The sequence below is a fragment of the Primulina tabacum genome, chromosome 11, assembly GCF_025594145.1.
Source record: "Primulina tabacum isolate GXHZ01 chromosome 11, ASM2559414v2, whole genome shotgun sequence".
In the NCBI taxonomy this organism is placed as follows: domain Eukaryota; kingdom Viridiplantae; phylum Streptophyta; class Magnoliopsida; order Lamiales; family Gesneriaceae; genus Primulina; species Primulina tabacum.
Genome location: NC_134560.1, coordinates 5,600,999 through 5,618,328, shown reverse-complemented (window position 1 = coordinate 5,618,328; position 17,330 = coordinate 5,600,999). Strand labels below are relative to the sequence as shown.

The window sequence follows — 17,330 nt, the reverse complement described above, 5'->3', positions numbered from 1 at the left end:
AATATGGTGTTTAAAAGAAGTGCATCAGAGATGTCAGTATATCTTGCAATCATGTAATTGAGAAAACCATTGGCAATAGGATAACTATTTTAAATATGTTGATTTAATTAAAACATCATCTTGCAATATTTAAGCACTTGACTATTAAATTAAAGAGGAAAACTGGATATTGTTTCTGACACCATTGACAACAGGATTTTTTAACCATGTTGGATGCAACAAAAGTTATTTTTGAAATTCTAGCGAGTGTAGGCTATATTAAAGGAAAAAAAATAGAATTTTAGTAAAAAACTGATCTATATATTGTTTTTGAACATATGGATGATACTTTTCCCCGAATTGCAAATTTCTCTTTTGATAATTCAGATATGGAGTCGTCTCTTAAGTGGTTGGCGGAAAGCACAGTGATGTTAAGCTGTTGAAATTTTGATACCTTTATATTTTAAGTTAAATTTTTACAAAGTTTGTGAGCGGTTTATATGTTGGCTTTGTAATATTTACATTACTATAAGCCTATTACGTACCAAAATTGGTACAAATTTCTTGTGAAACATATTTCCTCCTAGTTTTTCTGGATAGATGGTAATCTCTTTGAAAGTTTGGAAATCCCCTTCTGCTGACATGGCGGTTAAAATGAAAAATTACTTAGCAATAAAGTAGTGGTCTCTTGTTGTTTGGTGGAGGGAATTAGTGGATTACTGTGGGAGAAAGAAGTCATATTTGTTGATGCTATTTTATTGCCCTTTTTTATATTTTAGTATCACTTGGAGCTTTTTGTGAATGTTTTTCATCTTTTTGATTATTATCATTACAGATGTATAATTAGATTAGTTTTCTACCTAATGCAGCGTTATCATCTGTTTTTTTCCGACAGTTGCTTAATGTGTAGTTTATATGTTGGTTTCCTTTTTCACCTCAGGACTATGAAGTGGAAACTTTGCTTTGCTTTCAGTTAGAATGCAGCACACAGGTTAGGATAGGAGACACCAGCATTGTTTGTGACATTGAAGATTCATTTATGTATCGACATGGACAAATCTAACCATATCCGAATTGAAATCTATTTGATGAAGAGAACATTCTATTACATATTAATGTAAATTTTTCGCCACATGTTTTTTGTTTTAAAAAGTCATTATATAAAAACTTCTCTAGTATTCTGAAAAATTCATTTTTCCTTGTGTACGGTTATTGTAAGTTCTTCCCACTTGAGCTAAAGATGAATCTGTACTACTTAATGTCGGGATTATTGTTGTTTGTGAGGCGACAGTTTTTGCGAATTTCCCCTTGCTTCCCTGTCAATACTCCTAGTCCACCCATCCTGCTTATTGACAAAGTAAATTCCCTCCGAAAACTTTCAAACTTCTCTGCATACTCGAGGACTAGTTGTGATGTGTTGTAATTGAACAATAGCTGCTGGTCAACTCCAAGAACCGAATCATATGACAGTACATTAGAGTAGTAGGTATTGGTGAAAGAATATGCATCCCCATTTTTGTCTGTCAAAAAGACAGTCTGGTCCTTATCACTCTTCTTCTTCGACGACGGTGATGATGACGATGGGCATAATTGTCTAAGTTTTCCTAACAATAACCTGCTCATGGTGGGATCTGCTTTTTGGGTTTTGTTATAGTCGTATAGGCGATCATGAATGTCTTCGCAATGTGTTTTCCCCAGTGTATGCGCCCCTGGAGGTAGAACAGAAATAGAAGATGGCTTCATGTTCTTGGAAACATAGGACGAAGTTTTTCTGAGGGGAACTGTTAAGAAGAATATCAAGTTACCTAAAAGCGTAGCGTAATCCTGTGCATCCAAACCTTTCGATTTGAAGTATGCGTATCCTTCTTCCCATGAGACAGAGGGTGATGGAAGATCCACCCATGCTGCCTTTGATTCTAAGCCATCCCTTCTACCCAAGAACACTGGATATGATGGTGCACCTGCCTGTACTTGTATTTTCACAAATAAGACTAGTAGTACGAATCATTTTCATTTCAACTCATCAAAAATCAAAATAATTCTATTCCCGTCACGTTCTTCCTTCCTGTTGAATTTATGTACAAACCATCCGTTGCCACCAGCAGAGGGCGGAATGGAAGTTCGCCCACTGAATGGAAAATGTAATAATTTAAATTTGCAAAGAGATATAAGTTTTGCACCACTGAAGTACATTAGCTCGTAGCCTGCTTTAGTACGTAATGCTAATAGTGAAATGGGTCTCATGGCTAAATTTTATATTTATTATCGTATATTTCTCAACGATAGAAAATTTGATAAAAGCGAAAATTACTCGTGAGTATAATCTATATCTATATAAATATATGAATGTGAATTGTGAATTTACGTAAATATATTTACCTTCATTTAATAATAATCATTAATACATGTTTTCTTTTTCATATATTCTTTTAATAATAATCATTAATACATTTTTATTTTTTTCCATATATTCTTTTAATAATAATCATTAATACATTTTTATTTTTAAATTTAAAATTTATCTTTTTCATATATTTTTTTAATAATATTCTATATCTATATTATCCTTACATTCATTTAATAATAATCATTAATACATGTTTTCTTTTTCATATATTCTTTTAATAATAATCATTAATACATTTTTATTTTTAAATTTAAAATTTACATAAATTAATACATGTTTTTTTTTTTCATATATCCATTTAATAATAATCTATATCTATATAAATATATGAATGTGAATTGTGAATCTAAATATATCTACAATTCACATTCGAGATCAAATTCACAGAAAATCACTATCATAATGTTATAAATTGTTAGTATTACGAACATTAAGGTAATAATGAGAAGACGAATAGAGATGAGTGTGATTAAATAAAATTAAATTATTAATAAATATTAAGGTCATATAACACATTTTTTTCCCATTTAGAATGTAGATATATTTAGATTACTTATGTATCAACAAAAATACGTGATTGATAGAAAATATTTGTATGTAAGTGATTTCATTGCAAACATTTAAGTTATTTAATCAATTTTCAATATATGATGCTAAATACATATTACTAAATAATATATTATCTATTAATCTATTAAATATATGACTTTCATTTGTGAGCTTACTATTATATTATTTTTTTTGTTTTACAATTTGTCATGTTAATGGTGTTATTTAAGTCATTTTTTATCTTAGTTTAATAAGATCATTAATAGTGTATTTAACTCAATCAAACTAATTATTATTTTAATTTACTTTTAAATTTAATTTTAATTACTTAAATTTATACATTGCCGTCAAATAATAATAGGAAGACAAAGGGAGATGAGTCGGATTGAATAAAAATAAATTATTAATAAATAGTTAGTCAATTTTTTTATAAATGATGCTAAATAAATATTACTAAATAATATGCTCCATTTGACCATTTTGTATTCTTGCAATGAGAGGATTTTTTTACCCTAGCGTTAACGTGTTTGATTGTTATATGTCATTTGTATTGATCATGTAATTGTGTTTGGATTGTTTATGTGATTTGTTTGTTTGCACAAAGAAAAGAGAGAACAAAATCAAATATCCAACAAAAATGATTATTTTTCAATTTTTTATTGTTGAGATATTTTGTTAATTTTTAAACACATAATGCATGTTTTCTGTTTGCTTAGATTACTTGGTTTGAAGTGACTTAGAAAATATTAAAAAAATTGAAATATTTCTTCGTTTTTACCTTATGTATCAGAATATCAAGAGATAATATTTTTTATTTATTGGGGCAATTGCAATTAGAGGAGTTGTTTTACCCTAGCGTTAACATGTTTGATTGTTATATGTCATTTGTATTGATCATGTAATTGTGTTTGGATTGTTTATGTGATTTGTTTGTTTGCACAAAGAAAAGAGAAAACAAAATCAAATATCCAACAAAAATGGTTATTTTTCAATTTTTTATTGTTGAGATATTTTGTTAATTTTTAAACACATAATGCATGTTTTCTGTTTGCTTAGATTACCTGGTTTGAAGTGACTTAGAAAATATTAAAAAAATTGAAATATTTCTTCGTTTTTACCTTATGTCTCAGAATATCAAGAGATAATATTTTTTATTTATTGGGGCAAATGTATTTCCAAACTTCTGTCTATAAATCAATATTTAAAATTTTTACGACATTATTATATTCTCTAATCAATTTGTTTTACTTAGATTGATAGAAGGCATTTTAGTTTAAGTTTTTATGTATTTGCTTATATTATTTTTGTAATATTATTTATTATGAAAATAATAGGTGAACTACAAAATTTGGTAGGTCTAAGAGTCCTCTGGTGAACGACAAATATGGATAAATTATTAAAATATATAATATCCAGTAAATTTTTGGCATGCGATTTTGTTCTAATTCAATGATTATGCATGATTCTAAATTTTTATTATATCACAAGTTAACACATGCCTAATATTTTTCTATGGTTTAAGAGAAATTGTGTGACTTCCTCCAATATTATCTCGATATATTTCGAGGTGACAACAAGATTGTTTTTGTCTCTTTTTTTAGTCAAAGTGTCTAACCAGCTAATTCATAACATATATGATGGTAGCATAGAAAACCCCTCGTCAAATAAATTCACTTAGCCAAATATTGAAATTCAAATAAAATTCTACAATATTTCATCAAATTAATTTTGACTATCATAAAATGCTCATGAAATCTAAATGGTTATATTATTAGATGAGAATCATGAGATATTGAATGAGACAAATATTTTGACATATATTTGAATGATATCTCATATGCATATCTTAATTACATTATTCGTATCTCTTCTCAAGATTTTTAAAATACAATAATTAATTTTATATATCGTTCCACAAGATATAAAATATTATAAAATAAAATATAAACTCGATAGAAGAAAATTTGTTTAGTTTCAATGAATAATATAATATTATGTTCTAAACGCAACAAATGAGATTGAAACTATATCATCCTCATGACATGATGCACGCAATCATTATTTCAAAGCTTCCAAAAAATGACGATCATGATGACTTTCTTCAATTGCGTCAAATTAAATGAGGACACAATTCTAAGATATAGTCATTTGAAGAGATTTCAAGTATTTTTCTCACAGTGATTGAGAAATAGTTGTTAAATATTTATTAACCTTATAACTATATGTTGATAATATTGATACTAAATATATAAAAATGATATCACAAATATCACAATATTTGAAGAAGGTGCAACATCATTCATTGGTTATGTTGTTGAAGAATATATAAGTTATACATATTTTTAGTCACAAGTGAAAACTTATCACGAGAAAAAACATTTTTTCTTAAGAGTTATAGTTGATGATTGTCAAAAGCGGAAAAATCATTTAACAATAAAAAAATAGTCGGGAAAATAAGATTATCAGATAAAAACAATGTAGAAAACAGAAAAAATGGCGTGATAAAGAAGCAAACTACGAGCATGTCAGATCCCCGATAAAGATTGTAAATAACGTAATAGATGTTAAAGACGATCAGATACTTGCTGAACATACCAAAATAGTTATATGCATATTATAACAAACTACGACAAAGAGTTGTTGAGTTGTCAAAATCAACCAAGAAGCATATTGAAAAGTGTGTCAAGTGGATAAGATAATTTATCTGATTCATATATCGTCTATGGTCATGATTTTTTATTTTTTATGGCTTAGTTTGTTTCACTTGATAAATGTTATTAACCATGTTTTAATTCATTTAAATATTATCAAATTTTCGTACATATATTTTCAACAGTTTAGATTTTTACGTGCAACGCACGTACATTTTTCTAGTAACTCAGTAAATATTTCTATTTTTCAAAGTACCTACAATTCCTTAAAAGGGATCCATTTTCACAAGTCTACGGTCTAATCTATGCTATATCTTGTACTCTCCTCGTTATTGATATCGAGTAAAATTACAGTGTTAACAAATTATTTACCAGATGAACTGCGTCTCGAACCGAAAGCATAAGAATATCAGCACACGAGACAGCCCCAGGACACCGGGCCTCAACCACTTTCTTGATCTTGTCGATCAGTATGAATCCATCCAGCCTTGAATTTTTTGTTGCATTTTTCTCTGTCTGAGGCCCATCTAGTAATATGGATCCATCACACCCCTAAATACCCAATTTGTTAATTTTCCAGTGAATACATACATACATACATACATACATATATATATGTACATTCAAGTAATATGTGTCAAACTTACATTAACCATGCAATCTGCATAGAGTAACTTGAGCAACTTGGCAGTGATACTTTTATCTTTATCCCACCATAACTCCACTTGATGCTTCACAAATGCCTCGACATTGGCACAAGTCTTGAGCTTCTTGTAAAAATGGCGTTTCAATGGCTTGTCCTCCGGTGGTAGAGTTACCGCTGCATGAACACGGCTGACGTACAAGCTCAGCCCTACTCCCACCACCATGCAAATTACTGTCACAAAATTATATCCTCTCCTCTCCATGATTGATTAAAAACTTAGCTATTCTATCATTCAAATGAAATGAATTTCATTACATATCTATAGCTATGTCTCTGTCTATATCTATCTCTCTCTCTCTCTCTCTCTCTCTCTCTCTATATATATATATATATATATATATATATCAAGTTTAATTTATCATGTCAATGATGAAATTGAGAGTCAAAATTATAAGAATTTGGTAAAATTTAAAATGATGATTTAATTTAACTACTTACCATGAACACTGGCTCTCATTTAATTTGATAATGCGAATTAAGGGTATCATAGGATCGTATTTTGTGAGACTGATATCTTATTTGAGTCATCCATGAAAAAGTATTACTTTTTATGCTAAGGGTATTAATTTTTATTGTGAATATCGGTATGATTGATCCGTCTCACAGATAAAGATTTGTGAGACCGTGACATACTCTTTTCAAATATGATATATCAGAAAAATATATTTTCATTTTTTTTCTTTAGAAATTATATAGTTCCCAATCGTGTATATTATCCATGTTCATGATATATGAATGCGTTCATGAGCAGCAATGGGTAGATTTCAGGTCCCTTCTTCGAAGAAATTCAACCACACCTTAAGTACATCACACTCTTCCACATGATTCACTAGCTGTCAGTTTAATTTACTCTTTATTTTATTTTATTTTAAATGAAGGTAATGATAATTGTTTTAATTCTTATCATTATTGTATGTCGATTTAAAAATTATCATCATTAAGTTTTTCTTCATCATTTAAATTTATGTTTTTGCAAATTTGTGTATGTTATCAAATTTCGAAATTAAACTGTTTTTGTAAGTTTTTATTTTTTGAAATTTTTGTCCAATTTTCGATGTGATGTTAATATGACGCCATCGTGGAGTTGATTGATAGCGACCAATATGACACTTACATGTACAATATTATCAGTGGCGGAGCCGAAAATATGGCTCCATCCGGGCTAAAATTTTAAATTCTAGAATTTTTTAATATTTTAAATTGATATACCCAGGCTAGTATTATATTATTCTAAAATTATACAAAATTTACCTATAAATTTTTTCAAAAAAAATTGGGTCACCCGGGCTAAAGCCCCGGTACAAGCCCATGTAGGTCCGCCCGTGAATGTCATATCAAATTTCGCGATGAAAAATGAATAAAATTTCAAAAAATTGAAATATACATGACTAAATCTTAATTTTCACAATATAAATGATTGAAATTATAAAAAGACAAACGTACAATTTTTTTTAAAAGTTAAAAAAAAGAAAGAATACTCACCTATGAAAACGTCACACAAATTTGATTCCAGTCATGCATGTGTTACAGAAGTTTGGAATGCACGTGATTGTTAAATAATTGTTACTTTATTGAGTATGTAACTTTAAATTGCATGCTATATTTCCTTAAACCAAGCCAAAAGCTTCCGAACAAGTTGTCAAGTAGCATTACTTAATTAGTATGATTCTAAATATGATAGTATGCCATATATTCTTGATTTATTGAAAACTGATCCATTAATTACTGAAAGTAGTAAAATTCATGAATATATATTTTCTTAAAAATGGGAAACCGAAAGCAGATTGGTACATGAACCATCGGGTAGTTAAAATTAAATTGATACATAAATTATCGATAATTATCAAATTTGTATATTGGCAATAGAAAGAACTCTCCAATTCGATAAAGTCCAGTCTTATGTGCTAATTAGTCTTGTTCTCGTGAAATACAGTTTGATTGGTCTTGACTTTTGGTTCATCATGTTCATATATTGTGTTGGACCAGAAAAAAGTTTCATTTTAGATTTGTCTTAATTGAGTATTTTGTCATGGAAAGTTACAATCATTATTGCTAAAACCTAAGTCATTTTTATCACCGTCTTGTTTTTGCACTTCATACATTTTCTCAAGAAAAACAGAAGTCTTGTTCTAGGTGTTGACAAGTTTGATTAACTTTGATTTTCATTCAATGTTGCTTGGAACATGCTTCGCATATTGTCATTCTCAGTGTCTAGCAGACTTAGTTTCACCCTAAGACTGTCAAGTTTCTTTAATTTGCTGCATGCAGCTGGAGTTACTCGACTTATCTACTAGATTTTTTTACTGTCTTTACTTCCTTGAATGACTGTGAAAGTCTTTTATACTCATCTATCATGTCATACAATGCAGTGATGAGATCCTCTCATGTAAATTTATTTGAGCTAAAATCAAATACTTCATCTTCTGCAATATCCAGCTTTGCCACATAAGCCATCAAACAGTGGACGACTCTTCATGACTCTCACTAGATGAACTCTCTCAGCTAGATGACTCTGAGTCTGAGTCTGCTCACTTGCTTTTAGTTTTCACAGCAACAAACACTTTTTGATCCTTCTTCTTCTTGTATAACTTCTTGTCATCTCTAGATCTCCCCTCTTCGAAGGACTTCTTCGCATCTTTCTTTGGCATGTTACAATTAGCAATAAAATGGTTTTTCTTACCACAATTAAAGAAGACTTGATTGTCATTAGCTTGAAATTTTTTATGATTTAAGTAATTGAATTTAGATTTGATTATTTCTCATAAATTAGTCGAATTTCTTGATAAACTAACATAGCCTCATTGCTTGATAAACATAGATATAGCATCATGCTTATCTGTTCTCCAGACTTTTGGCTGAATGTCTCTTCTTCAATGGTTAAGACAACAGCAGTGAAAGCTAGGGCTACTGTTGGTTGGGGAGTGGATGGATCTTCCTAAATCTTGATACTAAGCTCAAAGTCATAAGCTATCAGCAAATATATCGTACAGCTCGAACTTATTGAGATCTTAAGACTCCCTCTAACCATGATCTTTACACCCCGTTCCCTGAGTAAAACTCTCATTATCTTCGAATCAAGTCAACGGTAAGTATATTCAAGCCAATAGCGTCAAGTTTAGTAACAATGCTACTAGAATTTGTTATCAAATTCGTTTAATGTTTCACCATGTTTTATTTGACTATTATCAAACTTTTGTATAGCAACATTGAGATTATTCCTTAGTCTGGTCATTCTGTTCGCACAATTGAGTCAAAATTTCTCTTTTATTTTTTAGTGGAACACACTTTTATCTTGATAAACATCTGTTTATCCAAATTGTCAAGGTTTACATTCCTCTTGTCCTCGATATCCCACTCAGACTTGTGCTTTTCTACCATTTGAGCTCTACCCTTAGTGATTGCAATAACAGAGTTTGCTTTTATGATCATCTGTGATGACATACCACTTATCATTGTTTTAAGCAGAAAGATGTATACATATGTATTTTTCAACCATCATAATTTTATTTATAAAATATAGAGATCTTGTTAAATGAAGTTATTTGAATATATATTTCAATACTCAACAAAAATTTACTCTGCCACCACTTGATATGATTAAATATGTGTTTAGAGAGGAGGTGAATAAACACTTTAATTTTTTCTCCGAAACTTTAGATGTCTTCGAGCTAGCATCGATACAGGTTAGTTACTAAAACTTTTTTTTCTCGACAAGCTAGATACAGTTGGACACTTGAAAAATATTTTTCAAAGTGCAAAAATGTCAGATTGGATCTAGTTAATGATTATATTACCTTAAAAAAAAAAACAAGTCGAGCTGGTAAAAAATTGCAAAAGTAAATGACATAAATATTTTTACAGATAAGTTGTATATTTGGTCTAATATATTTGGCTCTTTGCGATCTTGATAACTTATATCGTCAAATTTCAGTCTTAGTCAATTATCTTTATTTGTTTGGAAATTTTTTGTTATTTATAATGTCACATCACAACAGTACCACCGATGAAAAATAACCAAAATTGCATAATATCAGAAAATACATGACTTGAACTGAAATTTGATACTATACACGACTAAAACCATAAAAAAAAAAACAAATATAACCATACATTTTTCCGTAATCTTTTAATCCAAAAGCAAAATCTATGCTGGTCCTTCGTTTTATATAATTAAATTTACTAGCCTGATTTATTTTTAAAAACTATATATATATATATATATATATAAAGAACATATATTACAAAAGAGCCATGGCCCATATATTACGACCCTCTTACTTACCTTGGACCAACAAAAGTTCAATAGACACTTTGTACGAACATGGACCAACTTCCTTATATTATATGTTGTATTCACACCGTCATATATATATATATATATATATATATATAATCAATATTAAAATTTTATGCAAAATATTTTTGTCAATATAGTAAATTAAACTTTACGGTGGTTTTATACACAAATTAAATACCCTCTATATATATATAGTCGAAGATTTAATAAAACAAATTCGGATAAAATATACATGCTTTGCTTTAAATAAAGTCAGCTTTTCTACACGAAAATAAATAAATATTTGTAACCTAAACTTGACCAGAATTATTATATTTATTTTCCAAATCCCAATTTCTATTTTTGACGTAATCTCTTACATATCAAGGACAATTTATTAAATTAATACAACAATATATGATTAAGAATATATTTATTTTTAATATTTATCTCCATTACTTTTCTTCACTTATTTTTTTACCGTCACGTGTGTAAGCAATATAATTAATTGATTTATATTTTGCCTTATCCAACTAATTTTTTAATATATTGACCTCCACAACTATTTGGCCACGTTGTTCTTTTGAAAATTATATCAGAAATTTTAATTTACCTTAATTATGTTATATTAATTTTTTCCCCAAATGATTTTTATTTTCATGGAAAGTTCTGAGTGTTTTGACTTCCAGTTTTTCCCAAAGAGACGTATGGACTTATCAAATAATAGAAGGCTGCACCAATTTGAATGTTACGACATTCTAGAATACCTTTTATAAATCCTACACGAGACAATTCATTCATTCAAATTTCCATTTTCTTGCACTAGATAGCTATCCATAGAATCGAAGGAACTCGAATATATATTTGTTTTTTTTTTAAAAAAATCATCATCCAAGTTTTAATCATTTCGCTACATAAAAAAGAATCAATTTGCTCCGCTCTTGCAATTGAGTCATTGCGATTACGTTTTATAGTAATTCTGTAAAGCTTCCGCATAATCTACTGCCAAGTGATCAGAGTTTAGTTTTAATCCGAGGCTGGATCGAAAACATAAGCTTGGCCTGCGGAATTCACTTTTCTGGTAAGTTTTTTCTGCAATTTCTGGGGGTGGGGTTGTTCATATATCAGTACTGTTTGCATGTATGATGTTTCCTTGTGGAATGAAATGTCATTCTATTATTTTTTTGGTTTTTGCAAATAATTAACGTGTTCTCAGACAAGCATGCATGGATTGAGCCATTCATGTCTGATGTCTGCATGCAATGTTGTGCGTCGTGAGCGTGTAATTGTCTTTTTGAAATGTTTATGCATTACTCACATACTATGCGCTTATGCATGTTAATTAGTTTGGACTGGAAAAGTGAAACTTGGACCATTAGTATCCTTCCCCATTTTCATATACTTGGGTATTAGTTGCAGATTTGGGGTGTAAATGAGTCGAGCTTAAATTAGTTTTATAAATTCTTACAAGATCGGATTTGTACTCGGTCTACTTCATTAGTTCATCATATTCAAATTAAATATAGTAATATATTATATTGTGAAGATTAATATTGGATTAAATTTGTTTGTTCTGTTTTTACACAGTCAAAATCTTTAAGGCTAGAAGGCAAATCCAATATGTAGTAACTTGTAATATACTGCTTTGACAGGTTGAAGCAATGAGGCCGATTCAGGACCAAGGAATGGTGAAGCAACTATTTCTTTGCGCAATGTTAATGGCCTCAAACATGTTATCACAAATTGAAGCAACTAGTTCTGTGTCAGGTATTACATGAAACAAGCAAAAACTTGACATGAATTCAAATAGCAGACCATATAATTAATTTTGATGGCTTTTTCGACATTTGCAGGACGATATTTAGCAGAAACAGGTGGCTCGGAGTCTAGTGAACAGCCATATGATCATAACACTGTGAGAGCAGATCCATTGGACCATTTGAGGAAATACAGAGGTGGATACGATATATCGAACAAGCATTATTGGAGTGTATGTATTTGTTTTAGAAGCAATAAAATGGTTTTCAGACTTGTGTTTTAGAAATTATGCATCAGTTAGATAATACTAATAAGAACCCTTGCTACATTTGTGTTTACTATTTGCTACAGTCTACAGCTTTTACGGGTATATATGGCTATGCAATTGCAGCGCTGTGGATCCTATGCGGTGTCGGATATGGAGCCTTTCTTCTTGCAAGAGCTACTTGCTGTAAGAGCAACAGAAAGCTCAAGAAGAGATCAGCTTGTCAAAACAAGTGTTATCTTGTGCCTCTACTCTGGACAGTTGTATTCACAATTCTTGCAATGTAAGTCATTCTCCACTGTCTTCATTCTATACACTAGCTAAAAATCCTAGGAACATATGGCAGACAAAAAAGAAAGCTGACATAGAATTGGACAAAATTGCTTATTTTGCCTCTGATATTAATGGTCTGTTTTTGGCCGGTTCGATTCATGCATTGTTCTTAAGAAACCTTGAATCCACTTATTACACCTGTGTTGAGAACTCGAACCGGCCAAAATGTAGTGTTTGAGCTGTACTGTTTATAAAAAAATATATAAACGCTCGGTCCTACGACCTCTCCGTTTCTTCAATGTTGATCACTGACTGGATAAAATGAGAAGAGAAAACGGCATAAGAAAGATTACATTACAAAACATACTACAGCCAAACACAGAAGTATAGCATTTTTCACATGCAAAATGGATTGCGAAAAACAGCCCATTCAAATGTTTGTAATTTGTAAATCACTAATTTTCAGAACTGGAAGCGGCCTAGTTCTTGGAGGCAATGCCAAGTTCCATTCAAGAGCGAAGACAATAATTGACATCATCATCGATACAGCAGATGATGCTTCACACACGATATACAATACGACTAGAGCTATGAAAGAAATGACCCTTAGTTTAGGAAAAGTTAATGGAAGTCGCCAGGCCACGAGCTTGTTAACTTCGACATCCAGAAGGCTCGATTCTCAGGCTGCCGATATAGAAAGACAAGCTTCCAAGCATAGACGAGACATCGATAAGGGCATAAAGATAGCGTAATGCCTCGATCTATATTCATATTATGTTTGGCGCAAGCGCATTTCAGTGCAGATGAATATTATCGTTTCTTTCTGATAATTGTAGGTACATAGTAACAACGGTAGCCATTTCACTGTCTTTAGTCACTGTACTTGCTCTACTAGGTAAGCACGAGACTCAGCAAAGTAACTATGAATTTGCTCCACATTGCATTTTACTCAGGTTCACTTGTTAAGAAAGGAATCACATTTGATTGTAGCTGTCAAAATCACGACAAATCTACCAAAATTTGGACATACATTCACATTCTTCACATAAATTCAAGAATCACACTTCTTTCTTTTAACTTCTCGAATTCGATTGATCATATGCAGTCTCAGGCATCCTAAAATTTCGAAGAACATTTCGCGCGTAAGTACTGCCCACCATCGTTTCACTACCTAGTATCTTTACACAATTCTTACGCAAAATCACCTATTTTTCACAGAGATTCTCATATATTATTTTCATACCTATTGCATGCAGGCTAATTATACTTTGCTGGTTTTTCACTGTCCTGTGCTGGTTGTTCTTCGGGATTTATCTCTTCTTGAAAAAGTACGAACCGAAATAATTATATAATCAAATAAACATCGACAAAGTGGGCTAGTACTTATAAGCATTTATTCTGTTTATGTAGCTTCGCCGGCGACACATGTACCGCGCTAGAAAGCTTCCAGAAAGATCCATACAACAACAGCTTGAGCTCCATTGTACCATGTGATGAACTGCTTTCTGCAAAACCATTGCTAAGCGATGTTAGTGCAGGGATATACAACTTAGTGAAGGAGGTATAAAACACTTTAAAAATCGCATATTCGAAAGGAAAATGCATAAAACTTGCAGTCTCCTGATTTATTTAACGTGCATGATTCATGATGCAGGTGAACAAGAACTTATCCACTGATTATGGGAATATTGTCCAGATTTGCAATCCTTTCTCGCCGCCACCTAATTATGAATATCAGCCATGGAGTTGCCCGGCTGATTCAATCAGAATAGGAGACATATCGCAGGTGAGCAGAATATAAAAATCATCACTAACTCAAGAGTTTGGTTAAAGTTGATACCAGAAAGGGGAGAAGCTATCTAGTATAGTGGAAATCATTGAATGCATGCAATGAATTCTTTTTAATAGGCATCAGAGTAATTTTCTCGGTGCAGCATATATCTGAATTTCAAGATTCGGACCACCTTTTTTTATTTGGATTTTATATGAAATATTTGATCATCACACTTATTTTTCCATTAGATAAATTACATGATACGATCCCCTGTTTCACGCTGAAGAGGCCAAAATCCCTTGAGCTTCTGTATTTTTAAATTTGTGGCTAGAATCTTAATTCATTCGACAATTTTTGTGTGCGTTAGATATGCTTCTTGTGTGCCTCTACATGGAAATTATCCTGAAATCAAAGTTCTTGAAGTAAAAATTGTGTAGGCATATAAGGAACACATGTGACATAAAAAAGAATTCTCACTTTAGCTGGATTCAAACAAGGTTTTCTGGTTTTTTAGCTCAACCACTTTTTCAAAAAGGATTTCACATATTCGATATAGCAAATTAGCTGCATATGCAATTCACTCCCTCCCAATCTAGTTTCGATCCTAAGTACGTGCTTATTCGTATACGACACCATGCACGTTAGGATGCTAGTAAACCATCAAGATTATTGTACTACATTGCATGCATCGTGATTACCCTGTGTTTTTTGGAATTGAAGGTGTTGAGAACGCTGGCTTGTCCTGATTCCAATGGTGAAACATGCAAAGGAGGGATCTTGGTACCTGCTAATTACTTCCATACCGTGGAGGCTTACTCCACTTCTATACAAAAGTTACTCGATGTTTACCCCGGTATGGAAAGCCTAGTAGAGTGCCAGACAGTCAAGGATGCGTTTGCGAAAATCCTTCGCCAACACTGTCATCCATTGAAGAGATATGTTCGAATGGTGTGGGTGTCATCTTTGTTTCTTTCAGTTGTAATGGTGGTGTTGATTCTCGTATGGATCATCGGATCACATCATGATGACCGCAATCTTCATTCGTTGAAGGGTTCCGTGAAACCCCATGATCACAAGGAGGATGTTGTACTGGAATCCAACTCTTCATGGAAAGCATAGCAAACTACAGCTGGAAAAAGCAAGAGGGTGGCCGGCAAGGGGAGTCGCCCCCTTCATTTTTTCATAAATTTATGTATTTTTCCTTGTTACATATCTATTAAGGCACGTTTCATCATCTCCAAAGTTTTTTGAACTTCGGATTTTTTATTCTTTCCTAGACACTCACTCACTCTCACACGAAGACCATGCTCCGCCTCTTGGGAGAAATACACGATCCTTCGGCAATATATCCAAGAGATCGAAAAGCGATACGGGGCGAATAGATTTTTTCCTCCCCTAGCCTTCTGCCACAACCCCTCGAATATGGGATATATATTAATATTAGTGTAATGGATTTGTGGGCACAAAGAAAGTTATTTATTTGATGATTCGTTCAGAGACACCAAATATCATCAACATACGCAGTCAAATACGTTGAGCACGAGATTTTTATTGACGCTACATAAAAATAATTGTTAGGAACTAGGAAGTCGATGTGAGAAAGATCCATATTGAAAGATAATCAGATAATCATTAAATTCGCTGCGCCGGTGGTCGTTGGAGCATAGCATCTGCAAGTCTGTATTAGATCATGTGGATCCTCATATTTTTTACGTAAGTTAATATATATGTTGATGATTTAAAAATTAACATTTTTACTACATCAGTAAGTTAAAGAAATATTTCATGTGTAGCATATAATAGTTTGCATGAACAGAAGGTAGGGGAGAACATTACCAGTTTAGTTTTATATACTTCTAACCCTCACAATTATATAGGTTTTTTCCATGTACTATTAAAAACAATTGATAAATCAAATTTACATACAAACTTCCTATTTGATATTTATTTAATTCATTCAAACTTAGTTGACAAGGGTATATTAGTTAAAAAATTAGAAAAATTATTGATAAACATGGTAAGCTTATATATTTGGAGCAAACAAAAAAAGAAATGTGACATATATAATTGGGACGGTGAGGGTATTTGTTTTCTTTGTTTCTTCTTTTTTTTTTTTTATTACAACACACGTGAGGAGAGGGGATCGAACACGGGGAGAGGAGCCAGCTAGTCTGACAGGGTGAAACCAATGGGCTGCAAGTTCGGTCTCTGTTTTCTTTGTTTCTTATACTATGTGATTTCAAATTTTTTAGTTTGCTGTATATTTTATTTGGTCATTTTTCATGTTGAGTTGACGACAACAAGATGTCACATCCAATTTTATTGTGTGATTTTTTTTCCCATTCTCCGAATCTCGAAGTTCTCTTTATCTCCCTCAAGTGATTGTGCAATTTATCATTATGCTTAATTTATATATTCGTACATATGAGATTGAGTTGCATCGCCCATAAGCTTTGGTAAAGTTCTACACGAGCAAGTAAAAATAATGCTATTTTTTTCACATTCTTCTTAGGTAGCTGATTTCATATGGGATCTTTTGATTTATTTCGAATTCAGACGGTCAATTGATAATATGGTATTAAAACATAACGAGAATAACTTTCTTGGTATAAACATGGACTCGCCCGACTTTTAATCCATTTCCCACAATTTACTAGTTATGTCAAAATTATCATAATACTTATATTTATCA

The 17,330-nt window shown here is 31.5% G+C and overlaps 2 protein-coding genes across 3 annotated transcripts; one reads left to right on the top strand and one right to left on the bottom strand.

Moving 5' to 3' along the window:
* Positions 1-923: 923 nt before the first annotated feature.
* On the bottom strand, positions 924-6,533 carry LOC142518013 (putative peroxidase 26). The gene is made up of 4 exons (XM_075620588.1): positions 6,234-6,533; positions 5,959-6,138; positions 1,785-1,944; positions 924-1,688 (listed from the first exon to the last, which is right to left on the bottom strand). Exons 1-4 carry the CDS (start codon positions 6,492-6,494, stop codon positions 1,231-1,233), a joined length of 1,059 nt encoding a protein of 352 aa, XP_075476703.1. The 5' UTR covers positions 6,495-6,533; the 3' UTR covers positions 924-1,230.
* Positions 6,534-11,385: 4,852 nt separating this feature from the next.
* On the top strand, positions 11,386-16,152 carry LOC142517622 (uncharacterized). Of its 2 annotated transcripts, none has more exons than XM_075619939.1 (11): positions 11,386-11,649; positions 12,221-12,335; positions 12,434-12,558; positions 12,678-12,874; positions 13,331-13,612; positions 13,701-13,759; positions 13,970-14,006; positions 14,121-14,192; positions 14,275-14,425; positions 14,519-14,650; positions 15,359-16,152. In XM_075619939.1, exons 2-11 carry the CDS (start codon positions 12,230-12,232, stop codon positions 15,755-15,757), a joined length of 1,560 nt encoding a protein of 519 aa, XP_075476054.1. In that variant the 5' UTR covers positions 11,386-11,649; positions 12,221-12,229; the 3' UTR covers positions 15,758-16,152. The 2 variants fall into 2 exon arrangements, with proteins under 2 accessions (XP_075476054.1, XP_075476053.1); XM_075619938.1 differs by having other exon boundaries at positions 12,422-12,558.
* Positions 16,153-17,330: the final 1,178 nt, after the last annotated feature.